The 16,637-nt window shown below is 38.6% G+C and overlaps 1 protein-coding gene across 2 annotated transcripts in view; it reads left to right on the top strand.

Annotated features, from left to right (window-relative positions):
• SPOPL (speckle-type POZ protein-like) overlaps positions 1–10,135 on the top strand; it is a 16,482-nt gene extending 6,347 nt beyond the window's left edge. Inside the window, exons 5-10 of one of the 2 annotated variants that reach the window (XM_010150432.1) lie at positions 2,280–2,457; positions 2,555–2,610; positions 4,241–4,363; positions 6,629–6,771; positions 6,850–6,903; positions 8,990–10,135. In XM_010150432.1, the coding sequence (XP_010148734.1) occupies positions 2,280–2,457; positions 2,555–2,610; positions 4,241–4,363; positions 6,629–6,771; positions 6,850–6,903; positions 8,990–9,134 (699 nt within the window). In that variant the 3' untranslated portion in view covers positions 9,135–10,135. The remainder of the gene's footprint in view (positions 1–2,279; positions 2,458–2,554; positions 2,611–4,240; positions 4,364–6,628; positions 6,772–6,849; positions 6,904–8,989) is intronic. The other variant, XM_010150441.1, reaches the window with a different exon arrangement.
• The last annotated feature ends 6,502 nt before the right edge of the window (positions 10,136–16,637 follow it).

Below are 16,637 nucleotides of genomic sequence, written 5' to 3' on the forward strand. Positions count from 1 at the left end.
ATGTTTTCATGTGAGTGGCTTTTGTTAAGTGGTTGACCTACCGTGATTATGAATGCTGAGGGAAGTAAAACATAGAGTTGCACTCAGTGAGCATGTTAAAATAACTTTGGGCTTGTTTCAGACTAACGGGGGAAAAAAAAATTGGAAATCCAAATATTTTAAAAATTAGTTTATTCAGATGTGTTCTCCTAGCTCTTCAGAATTCTACAGAAACAGGTCCTTTGTACAACACCTGTTATGTCTAAAGACAGCAGCAGTTTTGTCCTTTTAAAATTTAACTGTAAGTTCCAGTTCCTGTCTTTGCCATCCTACTTGTATCCTAGTTGGAAGGCTGATTTACCAGTTCTGAAAACTATATTGCATTTGGCTTATTAAAACATAGGAGGTACAGCAGGTATTTAGTGTAGGTGACAGAACCAACTACGCTTTTGATTTTAAGCGTGCCGTCTGGACAAGTGAGATGTGGAATATCAGACCCCTGTCAGTATTTGTGCTCAGGGTCATTAAAAGTCGTTAGAACCTACAGACGATACGTGCCAGGCCATTCAGACGTAGGAGACTTGAATTAAGGTATAACCCAAGCAAAATTTTAAAAGGATGAGTAGTAGCAAGTTGTTGTGTTGCACGACTATCAATATATATTAGAAACCATTCCAAAATAGCAGAAACTTGGAACATCAGAGATCAGTTTAAGTGCAGGTAAAGAATGTGTAGATGACTTTTCTAGGCACTGTCTGTAGCTCACAGGAGGATGCTGTGTGGAGATTCGGATCATGAAATCTGAGTCACGTCTGTAGAGGCAGAACTCTCTGACCATGGAAGATGAGCTTTGCTAAGCTCGAACTCCATTTGTATTTACATCTCCTGAAATCACTCTGTGTGTATGAAAACTGTGAAATAGAGCATACAGCTCTGTGGATATTTCAGTGCTGTAAATGCTTAGTCTTACTGTGAAAGTGGAATTTTGCAGTGCTTTGGAGTGTCTTATTTCCTTTTAAAAGGTGGAAGAATATAAAGGAGTTTATGACAAGGGGATATGGGAGGAAACAGGGAATTAGGCAGTGATTCAAATCCCCAAGCTGCTGTCTTGATTGGATCATCCTCCTCTTCTGGAGTTTGGCTTGCAGTGCTCTGGCTTTCTGTGAAGCTTAGCTGTACTACTTTTGCTTTATGCCAGATTTATTCCAGATGCAGTACTCTGGAGAACACACAAAGCACTGATCTTAACAGCGTCAGCATTTTCTCTTAATATATAATCCTAATTTTCTGTATTTGGGAGATGCAGTGATCAGGATCTTGCAGTAAGGCTCTCTTCTTCTTTACAGAGTTTTTATTCTCAGGTGTGTGCTCTCAGACAACAGAAGTAAAACCTGCTGAGCACTTCTGTTTTCCTAACATGCTGATTAAAAGGACTGACTTGCTTTTTTCAGCTGTCTTTATATACTAAGAGTGATACTGCCTTGTTGACTTAACGTGAAAGACTTAAACATGGGGAATAATGGCAACATATGTATTTCAGATACACATATTCCACAGTTTTCTTAACTGCTTTTGTACAACAGTTACATCCTGTGAGTGTTATTTAATTATTGAAGTTACCTACTACATTTTATACTTTATTGAATTAAATTTCTACAATAATGGCTTTTAATCTTGTCTGGAAGACAGTCACTTGTGATTCCTGCCTCAGCTGGACACAGTAAAATGAAATAATGAAGCAGCTATGTTACTTGCACTTAGTATGTGTTATCACATTGCAGGTTAAGTATGAATTTACTGTAATTTAGGCCTGTCATAGTATTCAAAATTTCTATGGATTTTTCTTGTGAAACTCTTCTGACACCTTGTGATCCTGATGATTTGTTTAGAATTTTGTATATTTTACTTAAATGTGTGGAGAGTATTGATCTGTAATTTATCTCTGAAGTGGCATTAAAAGTTTTTTTGGTTTTGGTTTTTTTTTTAAGCCCACTGGCATCCCAGGAACTGCATCTGTCCTTGACTGACTTTGTAATTTCTGTCAGTTGGCATGTGGAATTATGTGCTTTCTTTTTGTTTTAGATTGGATAAATACACAGTCTCTTGTAAAACCTTATTTGTTTTATGTTACTTAAAATTAAACTGTAAAGTATTGGTTTATGGTTCCAGCCTAATGCCAGGAACTCTACTGTTCTTTTGCTTTGCATTGTAATTGTTTAAATTTTATCAATAGGTACTGTAATTTAATTATTATTGGCATTCAGTTATGAAGGAGTTGTCTTGCTGTGATTTTCTGTTAGGTAAGCGTGGTCCAAGACTCAGTAAATATATCAGGACAGTCTAATACAAACACTTTGAAGGTACCTGAATGTCGACTAGCAGAAGATTTAGGGAATCTCTGGGAAACAAGAAGATTTACAGATTGCAGTTTTTATGTAGGAGGACAAGAATTCAAAGCTCATAAGTCTGTCCTTGCAGGTACTTTCTACTTTTGTATTGCTATTATTTTGTAATTAAAATTGTTAAAAGCTTAAAATTTGTTTATATTTGTCTAATATTACTCTTCTTGCTACAGCACGATCTCCAGTTTTTAATGCAATGTTTGAACATGAAATGGAGGAAAGCAAAAAGGTAAGGCGTGCTGAAAAGCTTACATGTAAATATTTTGCACTGTGAGAAAGGGAAAGGGTGCAGAAATCTTGAAGTGTTGCAAGTTGAGGAAGATGAGTGCTGCATGATGGCGCGTGAGTGGTGGAGGTACTACTGAGCACTTTTCCAGTGAGTTCTGCAGGAATTTCTCTGAGTAGGAAGGGCAGATAGGGCCAACTGTGGCAAGGTTCTGGAAGATTTGTTCTTTCAAGTCCTTGCATCTGCCCTAGGTTATTTTTTTATTTTTAAATATTAGCTACTGATGCAGTTGACCTCGTAATCTCTGCCTCTTTTTGCTTTAGTTTATACTTTCACATAAGCTGATTGACTTGACCAGGGTTCTGTTATAGTGTATTAAAACGTTTTATATTGTAGTTAGAATATGAAGAAACAACAGGTGAATTATGGCTGAAATTAAGCCCCGAGGCAGTGAGGCATGCCTTTTCATTCACAGGTTCTGCAGGGGCTTGACCTGTGTAAGTGTTTTGGATGGATAGTTACTTAATCAGCAGAGAGCTGCTTCTGCTTTTATGCACTTGATGTCTCCCACAGCGAGGAGTTCTTCATGTCTGTCATGAAGAAGAATATCTAAAATGGGTTGGCTATAGGCAGAATCCATGAAAAGGCAAGGAACTGATCAGCTCACTGAAGGACTGTAAGAGATGATTGTCACTTAGTCTTGGAGGCTGTGATGAAGCCGCTTGTGTGAACAGATATCAGATGAATATGGTGCTGTATTACCAAGGACTTTCAGAAACATGGCGTTTGTCTTCCCTGCTCTCTTCCAATCTGGAAGCTCTCACAGGTAGAATTGGAATGTTAGACGCATTTTATAGGAATTTCTAGACTGAAAAAAAAACCCAGACCTGTTCCAGCCTCAGTGATGTGCCATGCTCCGAGCTTTCACCTTCATGTTAGCAGTAAACCTCCAGTGCAGCCCTGCTCCTAAACACTGTATGCGGTTTAGTGGATAAGAAACAAGAACATATACATCTTGTGCTCATAACTTGTGATTTTTGTACCCTGTTCAAAAGTCTGGCTTCTACATCTGTACCATAACTTCCTACTATGTTAGTTGCTTATAGGGGATACTATTGGAGGATGGCGTCAAACATGCACTACCACAGATTTGTTAGGAAGGCCTTTAGCTACATGCTGTCACTTAGATGTGCTTGGCTTGCTTTTTGGATTCTGAGAACAAAAACAACAGGCTGTATTGACTGAAGCCAAAAATGGCTTTTTTTTTTTTTTTTTGGTCTGCTGCTCTGACTGCTAATATTCCAAGTCCATCATTGTAGGGTTGAAAACGCAACACTTCCAAATATCCCTGAAACATATGTACAGCCTGTGCAATAGAGTCCAGAGTTAAACAGTTTTAGAAGAACATTGCAATTCTTATTGCCTAAGCTTTTCCAGCTGATTTCTACCTGATGCTAAGAGTAACTGATTTTAATTACTTTTTGCATAATATTGTAGTTTGTTAACTTAAATTTGCAAGGATTTTGGATGATGGATGGCAAATGAAAACTTGTAGCATGCATGCAGATGATATGTTCACTTAAAAGTTGTAGCTAAGTTCCAGGGCTTTTAATGGATTATTCTTCTTTACCAGAATCGTGTGGAAATAAATGATGTAGACCCTGAAGTTTTTAAAGAAATGATGAGATTCATTTACACAGGAAAAGCACCAAACCTTGAAAAAATGGCTGACAATTTGTTGGCAGCTGCAGACAAAGTAAGTAATTGACTCCTGAGTATTCAAACCTGATTTTTGCTTGTGGAATGTTCATTAAAAAAAAAACAACCCAACGACAAACAAACAAAAAACCCCACCCTACTGTCTGTCTTCAGGTTGCTATGTATTTTGACTTTTTTTTGAACTATGAGAAACAGACCTCATCAGAAATGGAGAAAGTGGGAAAGAATAGACTTCCTTTAGCAGTAGAAGGCTGATACATCTTTCTTGACCAGAATTGTTTCAGATATTAATTATATTTACTATCCAAATAATTTTTAGAAACTGGAGACCATTAATATGATTTGGATAATTGGTATTGAAAAAATGCACCATAAATCTTTGTATTCTTGAAGAGGATTTATACAAGTGTTTGAATTAAGTGTGCTTCTTAAAGTACTGCTACTTCAGAAGATCCATCTTTGTCTTCCCTACAAGCTTAATAGTTCTAATCTTTTATCTCTTCTGTATTGGGATCTTTTTCTTTTTAAATTGTCGCTCTGTGAAATACTTTTTCTACTATGATTTTTGAGATGAGGGGATTTATAGCAGCGCAGCAATTAAGGTGAGATTATTCCCTTTCATATCATAATTTACATCTTTCTAACTTCTTAAAAACTTGACCCAATACCTTGTTTTCTCTTCACTGCTTTGCAGTTTGAGTTGAAATTCTAGCTAGCTGTCCTCAGAGAACACGCAGTTGTCTTTCCCTGAGGAGCCATAAGTAATTTGGAATCCCGGAAATGTGCAATTCACTGTGTGTAATCTGAAACATTTTCACTCTCAACTGAGAGTATGGTGATTTCTTAACTACCTTTGCAATTTCTGAATGGGTTGTGTGATCATATCCCTAAAATATTAGTGGTGAGGACTACCTGTTCTCATAATCAATCCCAAAACAAGTAAGATAAGTCATCCCAGTAGTTGAATTTTGAGAAACAATTATAATTTTTCTTTTTCTGGCAGGTTAATGTGCTCTCTTTTCTCTATTTTTGCCTTTTGACCTGACACTGACATGGCTTTGGTGTCTTAACCACTCCTATGCACTGCCAGCATCTCATCTTCCTGGTGATGTTTTGCCAAGTTTCAGTACACCCAAGTGGGACAGTGAAATGCTGTTGTTTTATGGATGCTGGCCTTTATGTAGGGCACAATTGGTAAATGTAGAGAATATTGTAAGATGCAGTTGTATGATTGTCTGAAATAGCAGGAAATAAAAATGGTGAGCTAGGAGGTCCATGTAGCTTTTTGTAACAGTTAAAAAAACTGCTAGAAAATTTCTGTTCCTTCTGAATATGAAGTAACCTAAAACCGAGTGTTCTGCATGTTACCAAAAGCATTACACTGCTGTATTACCTGGTAGATACAGATTTGTTAATTGATATTTTTTTACTCTACATAGGGGCATCCTGAGGAGTAGTATAGTAACAAACTGGAAGTAGAAAATGCATAGGTCTAGAAAGATAAAGTTAAGCTAACAATTTCACTATTCAGTGGCATTTCTGTTACATAGAACAGTTGCTGATATAAATGTACAAGCAACAACTTGAATATATGCCACTTATGTCTAAAATTATTTTCGGGCTTGAAAACTCTATCTGAAGGGTACTAAACTAAATGGAAGGGTAAGGTGTTGATAGAAATGTGTATGGCTGAATGAAACCTGTTCAGACTGTGACATCCTTCAGAAAAGCAGCACAGTTTATTCATGCAAAATACAATGTGGGAATGTAATTATTTTACATCTTTTTTCTGGTAGGTTCTGTCAAAAGTATGGAAGAAATTAAGAAATTCAGAGATGGGGTTGGGGGTGAACTTGGAACAAGCTAGTTGCAAACAAGCTGATGTGCTTTACTTGGACAGTTTCATGAAACTTTCCGTTATATAATTTCTTGCCCCTGACTTTGAGGTGTAAACGTGTCTTAATAATGATTTTGATAAAGAGCCTGTGTCTCTTCCTTGCTTTTCCTCCTTTGCCAAACTGAAGGAAAACTGAAACTCCTAATTGAGTGATTTTTGTCGTTTTTTATTAAAAGTTCTCCTAGTAAAGCACTTGATCAGTTTATGTCAAACCTAACGCATGTCTTACCATTTGAGGCCTCTCAATGCAGCATGTTGAACTTCGATTTACCTTTTTGGAAGGGGTTTGATCTTAAGCTTGGGAGGCACCAAACATTTTCATGACTGAGACTGTCTTAAACTGTAGAGATAATGGTAGAAAGCATGAGTTTGAAGAATGATTAGTGTAGTTTTTTCTTTCATCAGTATGCACTGGAACGGCTGAAGGTCATGTGTGAGGAAGCACTCTGTAGTAACCTCTCGGTAGAAAATGTTGCTGACATTCTTATCCTCGCAGATTTGCACAGCGCTGAACAGTTAAAAGCACAAGCAATAGACTTTATTAACAGGCAAGTAATATTTATGAGACTCTAAATATATTTATGCTTTGTGTACCTTCTAGATATTCACACAGTTCTTTCTTACAGGTGCAGTGTTCTTAGACAACTTGGGTGTAAAGATGGGAAAAACTGGAATAGCAAGTAAGTTTCCCTGCCTCATGATGTTGTGTGCAAACACTGCTAAACAGACTGCAGATCTTGAACTGTTGCTTCATTTCCACGGTCCTGGGGCCAGTCACTGACTAAAGTAGGATTCGGTCGGGGCTGCCCCAGTTATGATTGTGACTTCCCCTGTAGATGATAGGGAGAGTTAACTGCCCTCCCATGTGAAATCCTAACAACAGCTAGTTTTCATTCCTCTCCTAGGGACATATCAGTGCTGTGAGGTGGTGGCAGTAGCCACCAGAAGAGAAAGGAAACCATTCTTTTGAGTAACCAGGTTTGTGGCTGGAGGAGTGGTAACCTCAGTGTGGTTTCAAGACTTGCTTAGGTCAATCAGCCTGCAGTGTTGCCTGAGCCCGCGGTATTTCCAAAGAAAGGAGGGCAGTTGCCCTCTTTGCCTTCAGTGACATGTTTGTGCGCCTTCCCACATGCCAGCATTAGTGTTCTCGAGGCCACACAACTAGTCAGTCAGGTCCCTCTGATCTGGCTGACTCTGTCAGTGTTCATGCCTACACTGGAAGTAGGTTGAGAATACGTAGCTCAGACTGTAGGACTGATTGCAGCATATACTTAAAACAGCTTAAGTGAGTCACGAGGTGGAAGACAGCCAGCTTCAGAAAAGCCAGTGGTGGGCTGAAACGGTAAAAGGACAGCAGAGCGCTTATTTCCCAACCGTCAATCTCCAGCAAAGTTAAAGCTGTGTTGTATCAGTTACTTAAAAATTAAAGTCTTTACTAGTCTGATATTTGAGCATGATGTGGAAAAGAAACAGGGTGGTAGAAGGGAAATAGTGAAATGCCAGTAGAAAAATGAATAGATTAAAGTCAGTTATGTCAATACATAACAATCTAAGCTAGTTGATGTGTTCAGTCTCAGGTATTTTGAAACTTAGTGAGCGACTTCTGTCTTGGAAAACCACTAGTAAAGATGCTGTCTGTCTTTGCTTCCTCTATAGCATCTACAGTAAATCAGGGAAATAATGTGAGAGGGCCTGGCTTAATTTACTGACTCTGGGCACCAGGGAGTCTGAACTTTGGTGTTGTTTCTCAAGGCACTTACCTTTACTGACTTGCAGCAGAAGATTAAAGGCTTGCATTAGAAATCTGCAAAAGGTTTTTGAGAGAGAGTGTAGTGTAGAGCTCAGCTGCTAATTTAATGCTTGACAGTGTTCCTGAAACAGTGTGAAGGTGCTCCTGTGAGAAGCTGCTGAAAATGCCGGGCAGTGAAAACTTGGAATTGATGGTATTGGTTCCAAATTACAAATTTATCCAGTGTCAGTGTGGTATGCATCCCAACCAGTGGAGCATTCTTCATGTGCAGAGGGAATTTTATGCTTTTCTTTTATATTATTTCACAAAAAAGTAAAAATACACATTGAGTAAATACACTGGTTTTAATCTCTTGGATGTCAATATGATGCTTCATGGAATCTGTTGTTGCTTCTATGTTAAAAATGTACAGTGGCCTCTGGAAGCCCTTCTGAATGTAGTCCATGATCTTGTACTGGAGAAAGAGTGAATATTTTCAAATATGCTCTGCTGGTACTCAGACTGTGAGCACCCAGTGAAGGGTTCTGAAGGCAGCCAGCTACCCTGTCTTCATGGCTTTTTCTAGTATATGAACTACATAACTTTTGCTTCATTTTCAGCAGATTCATCATGCCATCCCTCTCTTTCCCCCAGCTGAGCATGACTTTCTATGTAATGAGACTGTCATGTCTTCCCTTGCTTTTTTTCTCTGCATTAGACCTCCTTTTCCTTTGGTTTTCCTCTTGCCCAACGTGGTTTTCTTAACACAGTGCCCACTATTGGACGCAGTTCTCTAGCTGGGGCCTTTCTGATACTGAGTAGAGCAGAATAAGTACCCTGTGTCCTACATGTGGTGATGTTAATACATCCCAATTGCGATTTGCTGCTACTTTCCAGTGGCATCTTTACTGGCATTCATGAGGTCTGTCTCATAATGCTCAGCTGCTCTCCTGCAGTAGTTCTGCCTTGCCTGCTCTTCTCCACTGTGCGTTTGGTTTGTAAAATTGTGTGACTCTTCTTAATGCTTCTGTTTACAGCCAAGCAACAGACATAATGGAAACAGCAGGCTGGAAGTCCATGATCCACTCCCACCCTCACTTAGTAGCAGAGGCCTTTCGCGCACTAGCATCTGCACAGTGTCCACAGTTTGGCATTCCACGCAAACGGCTAAAACAGTCATGAAATCTTCCACGAACTTTAGAGAAATTGAATTGACTCTACTCCTCCATGTCCAGAGGTGTTTTCACAAACCATAACAAGAGTTTTTGTTATCCTTGTCCACAGAAGCTGAAAAAGCCTATTGTTTGCTTTTCAGATGGATAATTTATGGTTTAATCCTCAGCTTTAAATTAGACTGATTACTCTAATTCACTGAAAGGCCTTAAATTATCTTCAATGACTCTCTAGTCCATATAGTCTAATGTATCTTGATTTTTTTTAATTATTATTTTTTAATGTGCCTTGTCTTTTTTGACTAGGCTCTGCAGGATTGCACTAGCTCCATAATGCAGTAAAGTTGATATCTGAAGATTAATTTTTGAAAGGGATCTTCCATTATATTCAGAAGAAAAAAAAAGTGATTATAGTTTGCTCCTGTGCTAACTGGAAGGTTTTAACTAGCCTCTCCTTGAAAGCGCTTGAACCAGAGGCACAGAACGTCCCCTAGACAAGTGCTAAATATAGAGAGAGCCTGTTTACCTTCAGCGAATGCCTACAGGCTATTTATGGCAATATACTGCTTTGAACATAATTTATTTTTCATTGTGGGGGCAAATATGCAATGGTTTGGCCCAAAAATGTATTTTCATTAGTTTGTAATGCTTATCGTGTGTGTCAAAGCTGTCCAAACGGTGGAAAGAAACACAGAATAAACCTCTTGCTTGTGTTTCCTTACGGTCCATCATTAGTTTACATTTAATGCAGAATTGAACAAGAGGTAAAGAGTTCAATGTGAAAACAGAATAATACTGTGTATGGGGAAAAAAAAATACATCCCACGTGTATGGTTACGTAGAAAAGGAAAGGATGCGTAGAATGACCAAATGTAAATTGAAGAAATGGGCCAAATGGATTCTGAATATGCACTTTTAACGTGTAACTTTTGTATGTTGTGTGGTACATATATATTTTGCTTTTGATGAATTAATGAGGTACAGGTAATTGTGGCTTAACTTTTTAGATACATTTTAAGATGCCCACAGCCACATGGGATTTAGTTTTGTTAGAAAAGAAAGGCATGTCTTTTTAAGACTCGATTGAAGGTGGCTATTGCAAGCTTTCATATTTAAGTAACAGAATATTTTCGCCTATTTGAAAAAGGCATGGGAATGGTAAAATATTGAAGGGATTTTTCCCATCTTGACATATGTACACAGCTTCTATTAACACCTAAGGAGGTTATGTACACACCAAGAGGAATACTTCCCTGAAATGTCAGATGGTATTTGCAAGCAGAGACTTGCTCAGTCTTGCATTTCAGTTATTGTCCTAGCATTGTGGATGGTATTGAAATTCTGCATAATGTGAAAAGGATGAAACATTTGTAAACTGCTTGTCATGGGCCAGTTCTTTATTATATGAACCTTAGCTTTAATATCAACATCCTCAATGTTCGATAGCTTTGTTTACAATTGGGAGGAAAAGTCTGCAGTAGTGCACACTCTAAATGTTTCCTGAGTTACTGCATTGAGTTTACTGTAATAGTGATGATATGCTATATTTCTTTTTTGGGAAGACTTGGGTTTAGCAGTGGGGAACGGGAGGAGATCTCGCCTAATTTATAAACACATTTGCATACGGGGTTTAGTTTGCCTATTAAAAAGAAGTTACGCAGGGAGGAGAGAGGAAGAGTTTCAGATTGTTTACTATCTTAAAATCTGTCTCCATCCTCATTTCACTAAGATTCATCTGAATGGAATTTTTAGAAGAAAGAGTATATAGTTTTATACTTCGGCATCTAGTTAAACCATTAGCAAAGGTAAATTGGAAAGAAACGCCCAGCCCAGTTTTGAAGTATGAAATAACCTCTAAACATGCATTTTCTTCTTACCTTCTAACTAAATCTTTATGATGGATAAAGTGTAAAATCAGAAACTTTAATAGTACGTAAGGCATCAAATTATATATTTACAGAGATTTATCCTTTTATCAATTTTTAAATATTTATCTAAAATAAGGTCTCGTAAGTATTCTTCACAGTAAGGTGTAACTTGTTCCCTCCAAAATAGTGATGTTCTTGCTGCACTGTGTAATGCGTTAGGACTGTGTATGTCCTCATACTCATCACTGGTGAAGCGTGCAGCTCAAACAGAAAGTGACTTGAATATTTAATGCCGTGATGGTTGTCCAGTTCAGCTTGTTCTGAAGTCACAGCGTACAGTAATCAAACGGAACGCTTAAGGACTTTTAGGAAAACTTTTTTCTTAGAAGCTTAATAGCACACTTTGTACCAAAAAACGTCAGACACTGTGCTGTAATGTTACCTACATCGTGGTGTGTCCACTTTCCCAGTCAGGCAGCGTATACCGTATGTTACGCTAACAGAAAAAAACCCACAATAATTGATCTGTTTAGATTTGGGTTTATTTATTATATATGGTTTCCAGTTTGGTCACCTCTTAATGAAAAGGTAAAACAGTTGCTGTATTCTTAAGTGAGTGCACTAATGATTCACCTTTCCTATTCTTTAATTAACTACATGCAGTGTTCTCACTGGAACGGGATAGCTGGGAATTACAACCTTCTCCTTTGGACTCAGTAGCTTGTTTTTCTTCCCCACATCTCGAGAACTTGCCCTTCAAAACCTCAGCTGTCAGTTCTGTGCAGCAGCTATAAAACTATCTAATTCAACGGACAGTTTTTTTCAGGCTGAAATCTTGGGGGGTTTTTCTTAGTTTTGTATACAGATTAGGAACATGATGTATGAAGGTGCCATGTTTTGGCTTGCCAACACTACTCCCTCAGATATGTGAACCACCGCTTCCATACTTTTCTGGGGAGAACCCTGCATGTGTCCTGTGTGTGCGTGTGTGTGTATGACTGTGCGGTGTTTTTTGTCAAGAATGACTTTCTAAAAATAAGGACTCAATTTGCTGTTAAAATGCTGTTATGTATTATATATGTATTTTTTTTCCATCTGAACGCCTCCTAAGGAGATGCTTTGGGTGGAAGATGCTTCAGTAAATAATCCTTATTTCTTAGTCCATTTACTGCATGCAGAAGTATGAACACATTGTGCCTTTTTTAGGAAACTGTCGTAATGAAGGGAAGATTTAACAGGATACAAGATCTTTTTAAAAGGTGAAGGAGGATGCTATTTGATACACAATTGAGATGGAAGTTACAAATTACCCCTTTGAGCTCTGTTGCATGTTGATTCTTGCTTCCTAAATTCAGTTTCACTGAGGTAGAAACAACACAAAGTGGGATAAGTATTAGATACAACTTGAGTAATGGTATATTTTTGTGAAAATGTGAAAATATTTGCTGTTATGAGGTAAATGTATGTCAAAATGTGATAATCATGGACACAGTTTTACAAATTACTCTAGTTCTGATACGTTTTCTAAACATGGAGTATCAAGTATAAAACTCACCTTTGCACAGATGGTCAGTAGGAGACCGACACGGTGATTATGTTCCCTTTAAATCCTCATGGAAAGGTTTCTCCCTTGGGAGAATAAACTGATGTGCAGTATTTGAAACTGTGTTTCATAAAAGACAGTGAATTGCGAGTGTGAGGTATTGCTACCTGAAATATTGTTGATTTTTATGGTTGGTTAGAATTCCTAAGCTTAATTGATTTATTTTTTGTAATTGACAGATGGAATGTTAACTGTCCCCGTTCTCTGGTGTAGCATATTTAGTGCAGAGCTTAGCTCCTTAGCTGGCAAGACACTGACTTAGTCTCATAACTTGGCTTCTGCTTACAGTAAATGGACTACGTTCCTAAAGGGAATTCACGATTTCCGGTGTTTTGCAAGGAACTTCACCGTATTTGTAACCTGGTTTTTGAAGGCTTAAGATCAATGAGTCCTATTTTAGAAATTAAACCAGTGAAACGACTTAGACCTGTTTCGGGGTGGAAATGACTAAGAGAATTCAGATATGTAAACAGTTGTATCAAACCATCCAGCCTTTTTTTATCAGCTGATGTTAATGGTGAAATACTTTTTGTACCTTGTTGCTGGAAATATTTTTGCGTTTCAGCACATCAAGTTACAATAAAGTTGTTACTTATACAGAATGTGTCTGTGTGGCTTGTGTTTGGTTTTTTTTCTCCTGTGTATGTTCACAATGGCTACCTTTACTTCTCTCTATCGAGAAAGGTATTTTACCAGCACTGTCAATCAGTCTCATGTAAAATATATTGCTGTCCTTTCGGAAACCACTTTTAGAGAGGACCGTATTGCAGTCTTGCTCTAATGACCACTAACTTAGTTATCTTTCCCTTTTGACACATTCAAATAACTTAGAGCTCCAAATAGCTTATAACTTGCCTACCTGAGAAACGACTACCTCTACACAGGCTGTGTCAGAGCCGATACTCGGTGGGAAGAAAGGTTCATCCTGTGGTAATGAAGATGGGCTTCATCGTTTCGAAGAGATTTGGCTTCTTTTTCCACCTGCCATCGAAAATGGTTTTATTATTTTTTCCCCTGCCAAGAAGTACAGGTTTATGACGACTGCGTACATCAGGAATGTTGCTTGCATTCGTGATGGGAGAAGTGGTACGTAAGAATCGTCTATTTTTCATGGGGTTTAATATGTTTATAGGCGTTTTAACAGAGATATGTAGGGCTGTTGATATACTGCTCTATGTATTTGACTTTGGACACACTGAATTCTGGAAAATTAGGGTCTTGAGGTAAGTCACCTCGTAAAAAGTGATGCAGACCTTTTGAAAACACGCAGTTACCTGTCTTGGGATCTGGGCAGTGGCGAGGATGTGGCAGAGTCAACCATCGCAGTGCTTCCCAAGATGACTTGGGTAGCAAGGGTACAGTGCTGTCATCGCAGGGCTGTCGTGGGTGTCTCAGCGTAGCCCGTCACCGTGTGCTGTGTAGGTACGGGCAAAATTCTCCACTTAAAACAAACATCCCTTAAGTTACACCACAGTGACACAGCTTAAAGTCCCTCCTGGGGCTGGTACCAACAGTGGTGTAACTTACGCCTTCACAGGCAGTTGAAGGAAAAGCTTTATTTAACAGACACAGTGAACTACAAGTAGTGTTTTAAGGTGTCAATCTACCTGAATCTTGGTTTAGTTAAACTATCACTAACAACTTTATCAGCTTTCTGAGAATTCTCATTTGAAGTCCAGTGCATGTCGGTGCCACTTCTCCAAAATTCACAGTTGTTATTGACTAATCATGGCAACGTGCATCTTGACCATGAGAAATTCCCATTTGTTCTAGGATCGCACCTACCTTACTGAATTCTTCATGAAGCTAAACTTGCTGTTTTGTTATGTTCTATATGGAAGAATACAACCTTTTAATAATTATGTTTTTCTGTATTACAGATGACTTCTACAATTACTGTTTACATTATTAAGTTACTAACTATTAAGTTACTATTTAATATTACAGATTGTTTATTAAGTAAATTATATTAATGGTCAAACTACTTGCATTACACACAAATAGCTTTGCAGTTCACATTTGACAGGATTGTAATAGAGAAAATGCTGTTATTTGCAGTTAAAACAAGGGTAGTTTTGAACATCTTCTCTTTCTGCAAACTTCTCAGTAATTTTCCCATAGAGGAACATGTCTGTTTTGAAGATTCCATCTTTGTTTTCTCAGAGAAAGTTGGAAGAAATACAAGGGCAGGAGTAGAACGAAGCGTTTCAGGGATACGATGCAAGGGACATGCTTTTTCCACTACAAGCACTGCATCTAGGCAAAAAAAATTCCCCAGACTTGGCTGTGACAATTCATGAGTGCTTTGGAATAGAGATGCCATTCCAGTGGTCAAGTGAGTTGCATTTCTAAACTGCGTGTCAAGTTGATGCTTTAAGTGTAAAATTGGGTTTCTCCTAAGTCAAGTATAAATAACAGAAATGTGGTTCGAGACTCAGGAGGGAAAAAATAATTTTGCAGAGTTTGCTTGGCCTTGACTTGCAGAGAAACTACCAGGAGTGGTTGGACTTCTCAGTTAAAGTATTTTGAAGGGGGCTTGGAGCTGTAGCAATCTCTGGCGATCAGCCTGGAGAGCAGATTTGACTTCCTTTTACCCGACACGAGCGTTTTTCTCTCACATTCTGAGTGGAGTTTGGAGCGTGACAGGATTTTTGTGCAGGTACTGTATTTCAATCAGGGCTATGTATATGATGAGTGAAAACCTCTGCTTTGCCAAACTTATGCATGTTTCATGTGTCGGCAGCGATAGTCACGTAGACAGTAAATCGCGGCGTGTCAAACTTTGTGCCGCTGATCAGAACGGAGGCAATTTGTGCTGCATTTTAAGCAGTTACGGTTTTTTGACTTCCCACGTTTCTGACTGCATAGTTGACTGAGCTGTTTCAGTTAAGAAAGGTAAATTTTGAAGTATATGCAAAAAAATTCTAATAGCGTGACTTCTAAAATCATAGAGGCTTTAATTGCAGGGTAACCTGTTTTAACCTTAATTGCAAAGCAAACTATTTAAATTTTTCATTTTTAAGTTGATGGTTTTTAAGCTTCCAGAAAAGTTTAATTTCGTGTTATGTACACATAATTTTCTAACCCGGCTGTCTTAATTAAAATTTCAAGACTCCATACACTTAGACTGCCCAACTACTACTGAAGCGTGCGACTGTCTACCCACTGTGGTCAGTGAAGGCTAAATCTTGCTGGAGTGGGGCTGCTATCCCCAGAGGAAGAGCTGGGATGCTCTCCATAGAGTTCACACCGTATGGTTTGAAAGGGAGCAAAATTAAATTTTGCTTCTTGTCCCTGTCAGGTCTTGCAGATGGGCTGTTCCTTTCAGACACTCGGAGTTCTTACAATACCAAGACTTTCTCCCATCCAGCAGGACTGTGTTTTATTCTGCTGGAGCAGAAGAGTCTATACAGTAAGAACTTACCCAGGGAGGGTTGTCCCAGGGCAACGAACAGAGGGAAATTTGTTTTTTTTCTCTACTGCTACTGTAAGGACTCACATGGGAAGAAGCGCAGGTGGGGTGTGCCCGCTGAGGCTGGCTGCCCAGAGTGCAGCTGGTTACCCAAATCTGGTTGATTTTAGTTGGCTGGGGCCTCTGGGTTAATGGACAGACAAGCTTCTAACCTACCCCTTTGCTGTTACTCTGTAGATATCCAGATGCTGTTACTATTGGCACAAATAACGCCCCAAATTTTTTGTGTGAGTATTGGCTTTCCTGGTCAAGGTACATTTATGATGGGTAGGTACGGAGCAGCGTGGATATCTCTTTGAATGTAGCTTTTTACAAATGTCTTGTCGTTTTCCTGTTGTGTGGTATGTGGTGGTTGTTTGGGGTTTTTGTTTGTTTGTTTGGGCTTTTTTAGAAAGTGTGCTGGCACCTCTCGAATAATATAAATGAATACAAAATACCCAGTGACCCTGCAAAGGCTTCATAATGGAATTTCAGCAAGTTCCCTTTCCCCAGTTAAAAGAAATGGGATACAACTGTGCTTTGCAGCAGTGCCTTTTAACAAAAAAATGCATCTTGGTAGGTGTAGGTGAT

This window comes from Eurypyga helias, unplaced genomic scaffold (assembly GCF_000690775.1).
Source record: "Eurypyga helias isolate BGI_N326 unplaced genomic scaffold, ASM69077v1 scaffold33450, whole genome shotgun sequence".
NCBI lineage: Eukaryota > Metazoa > Chordata > Aves > Eurypygiformes > Eurypygidae > Eurypyga > Eurypyga helias.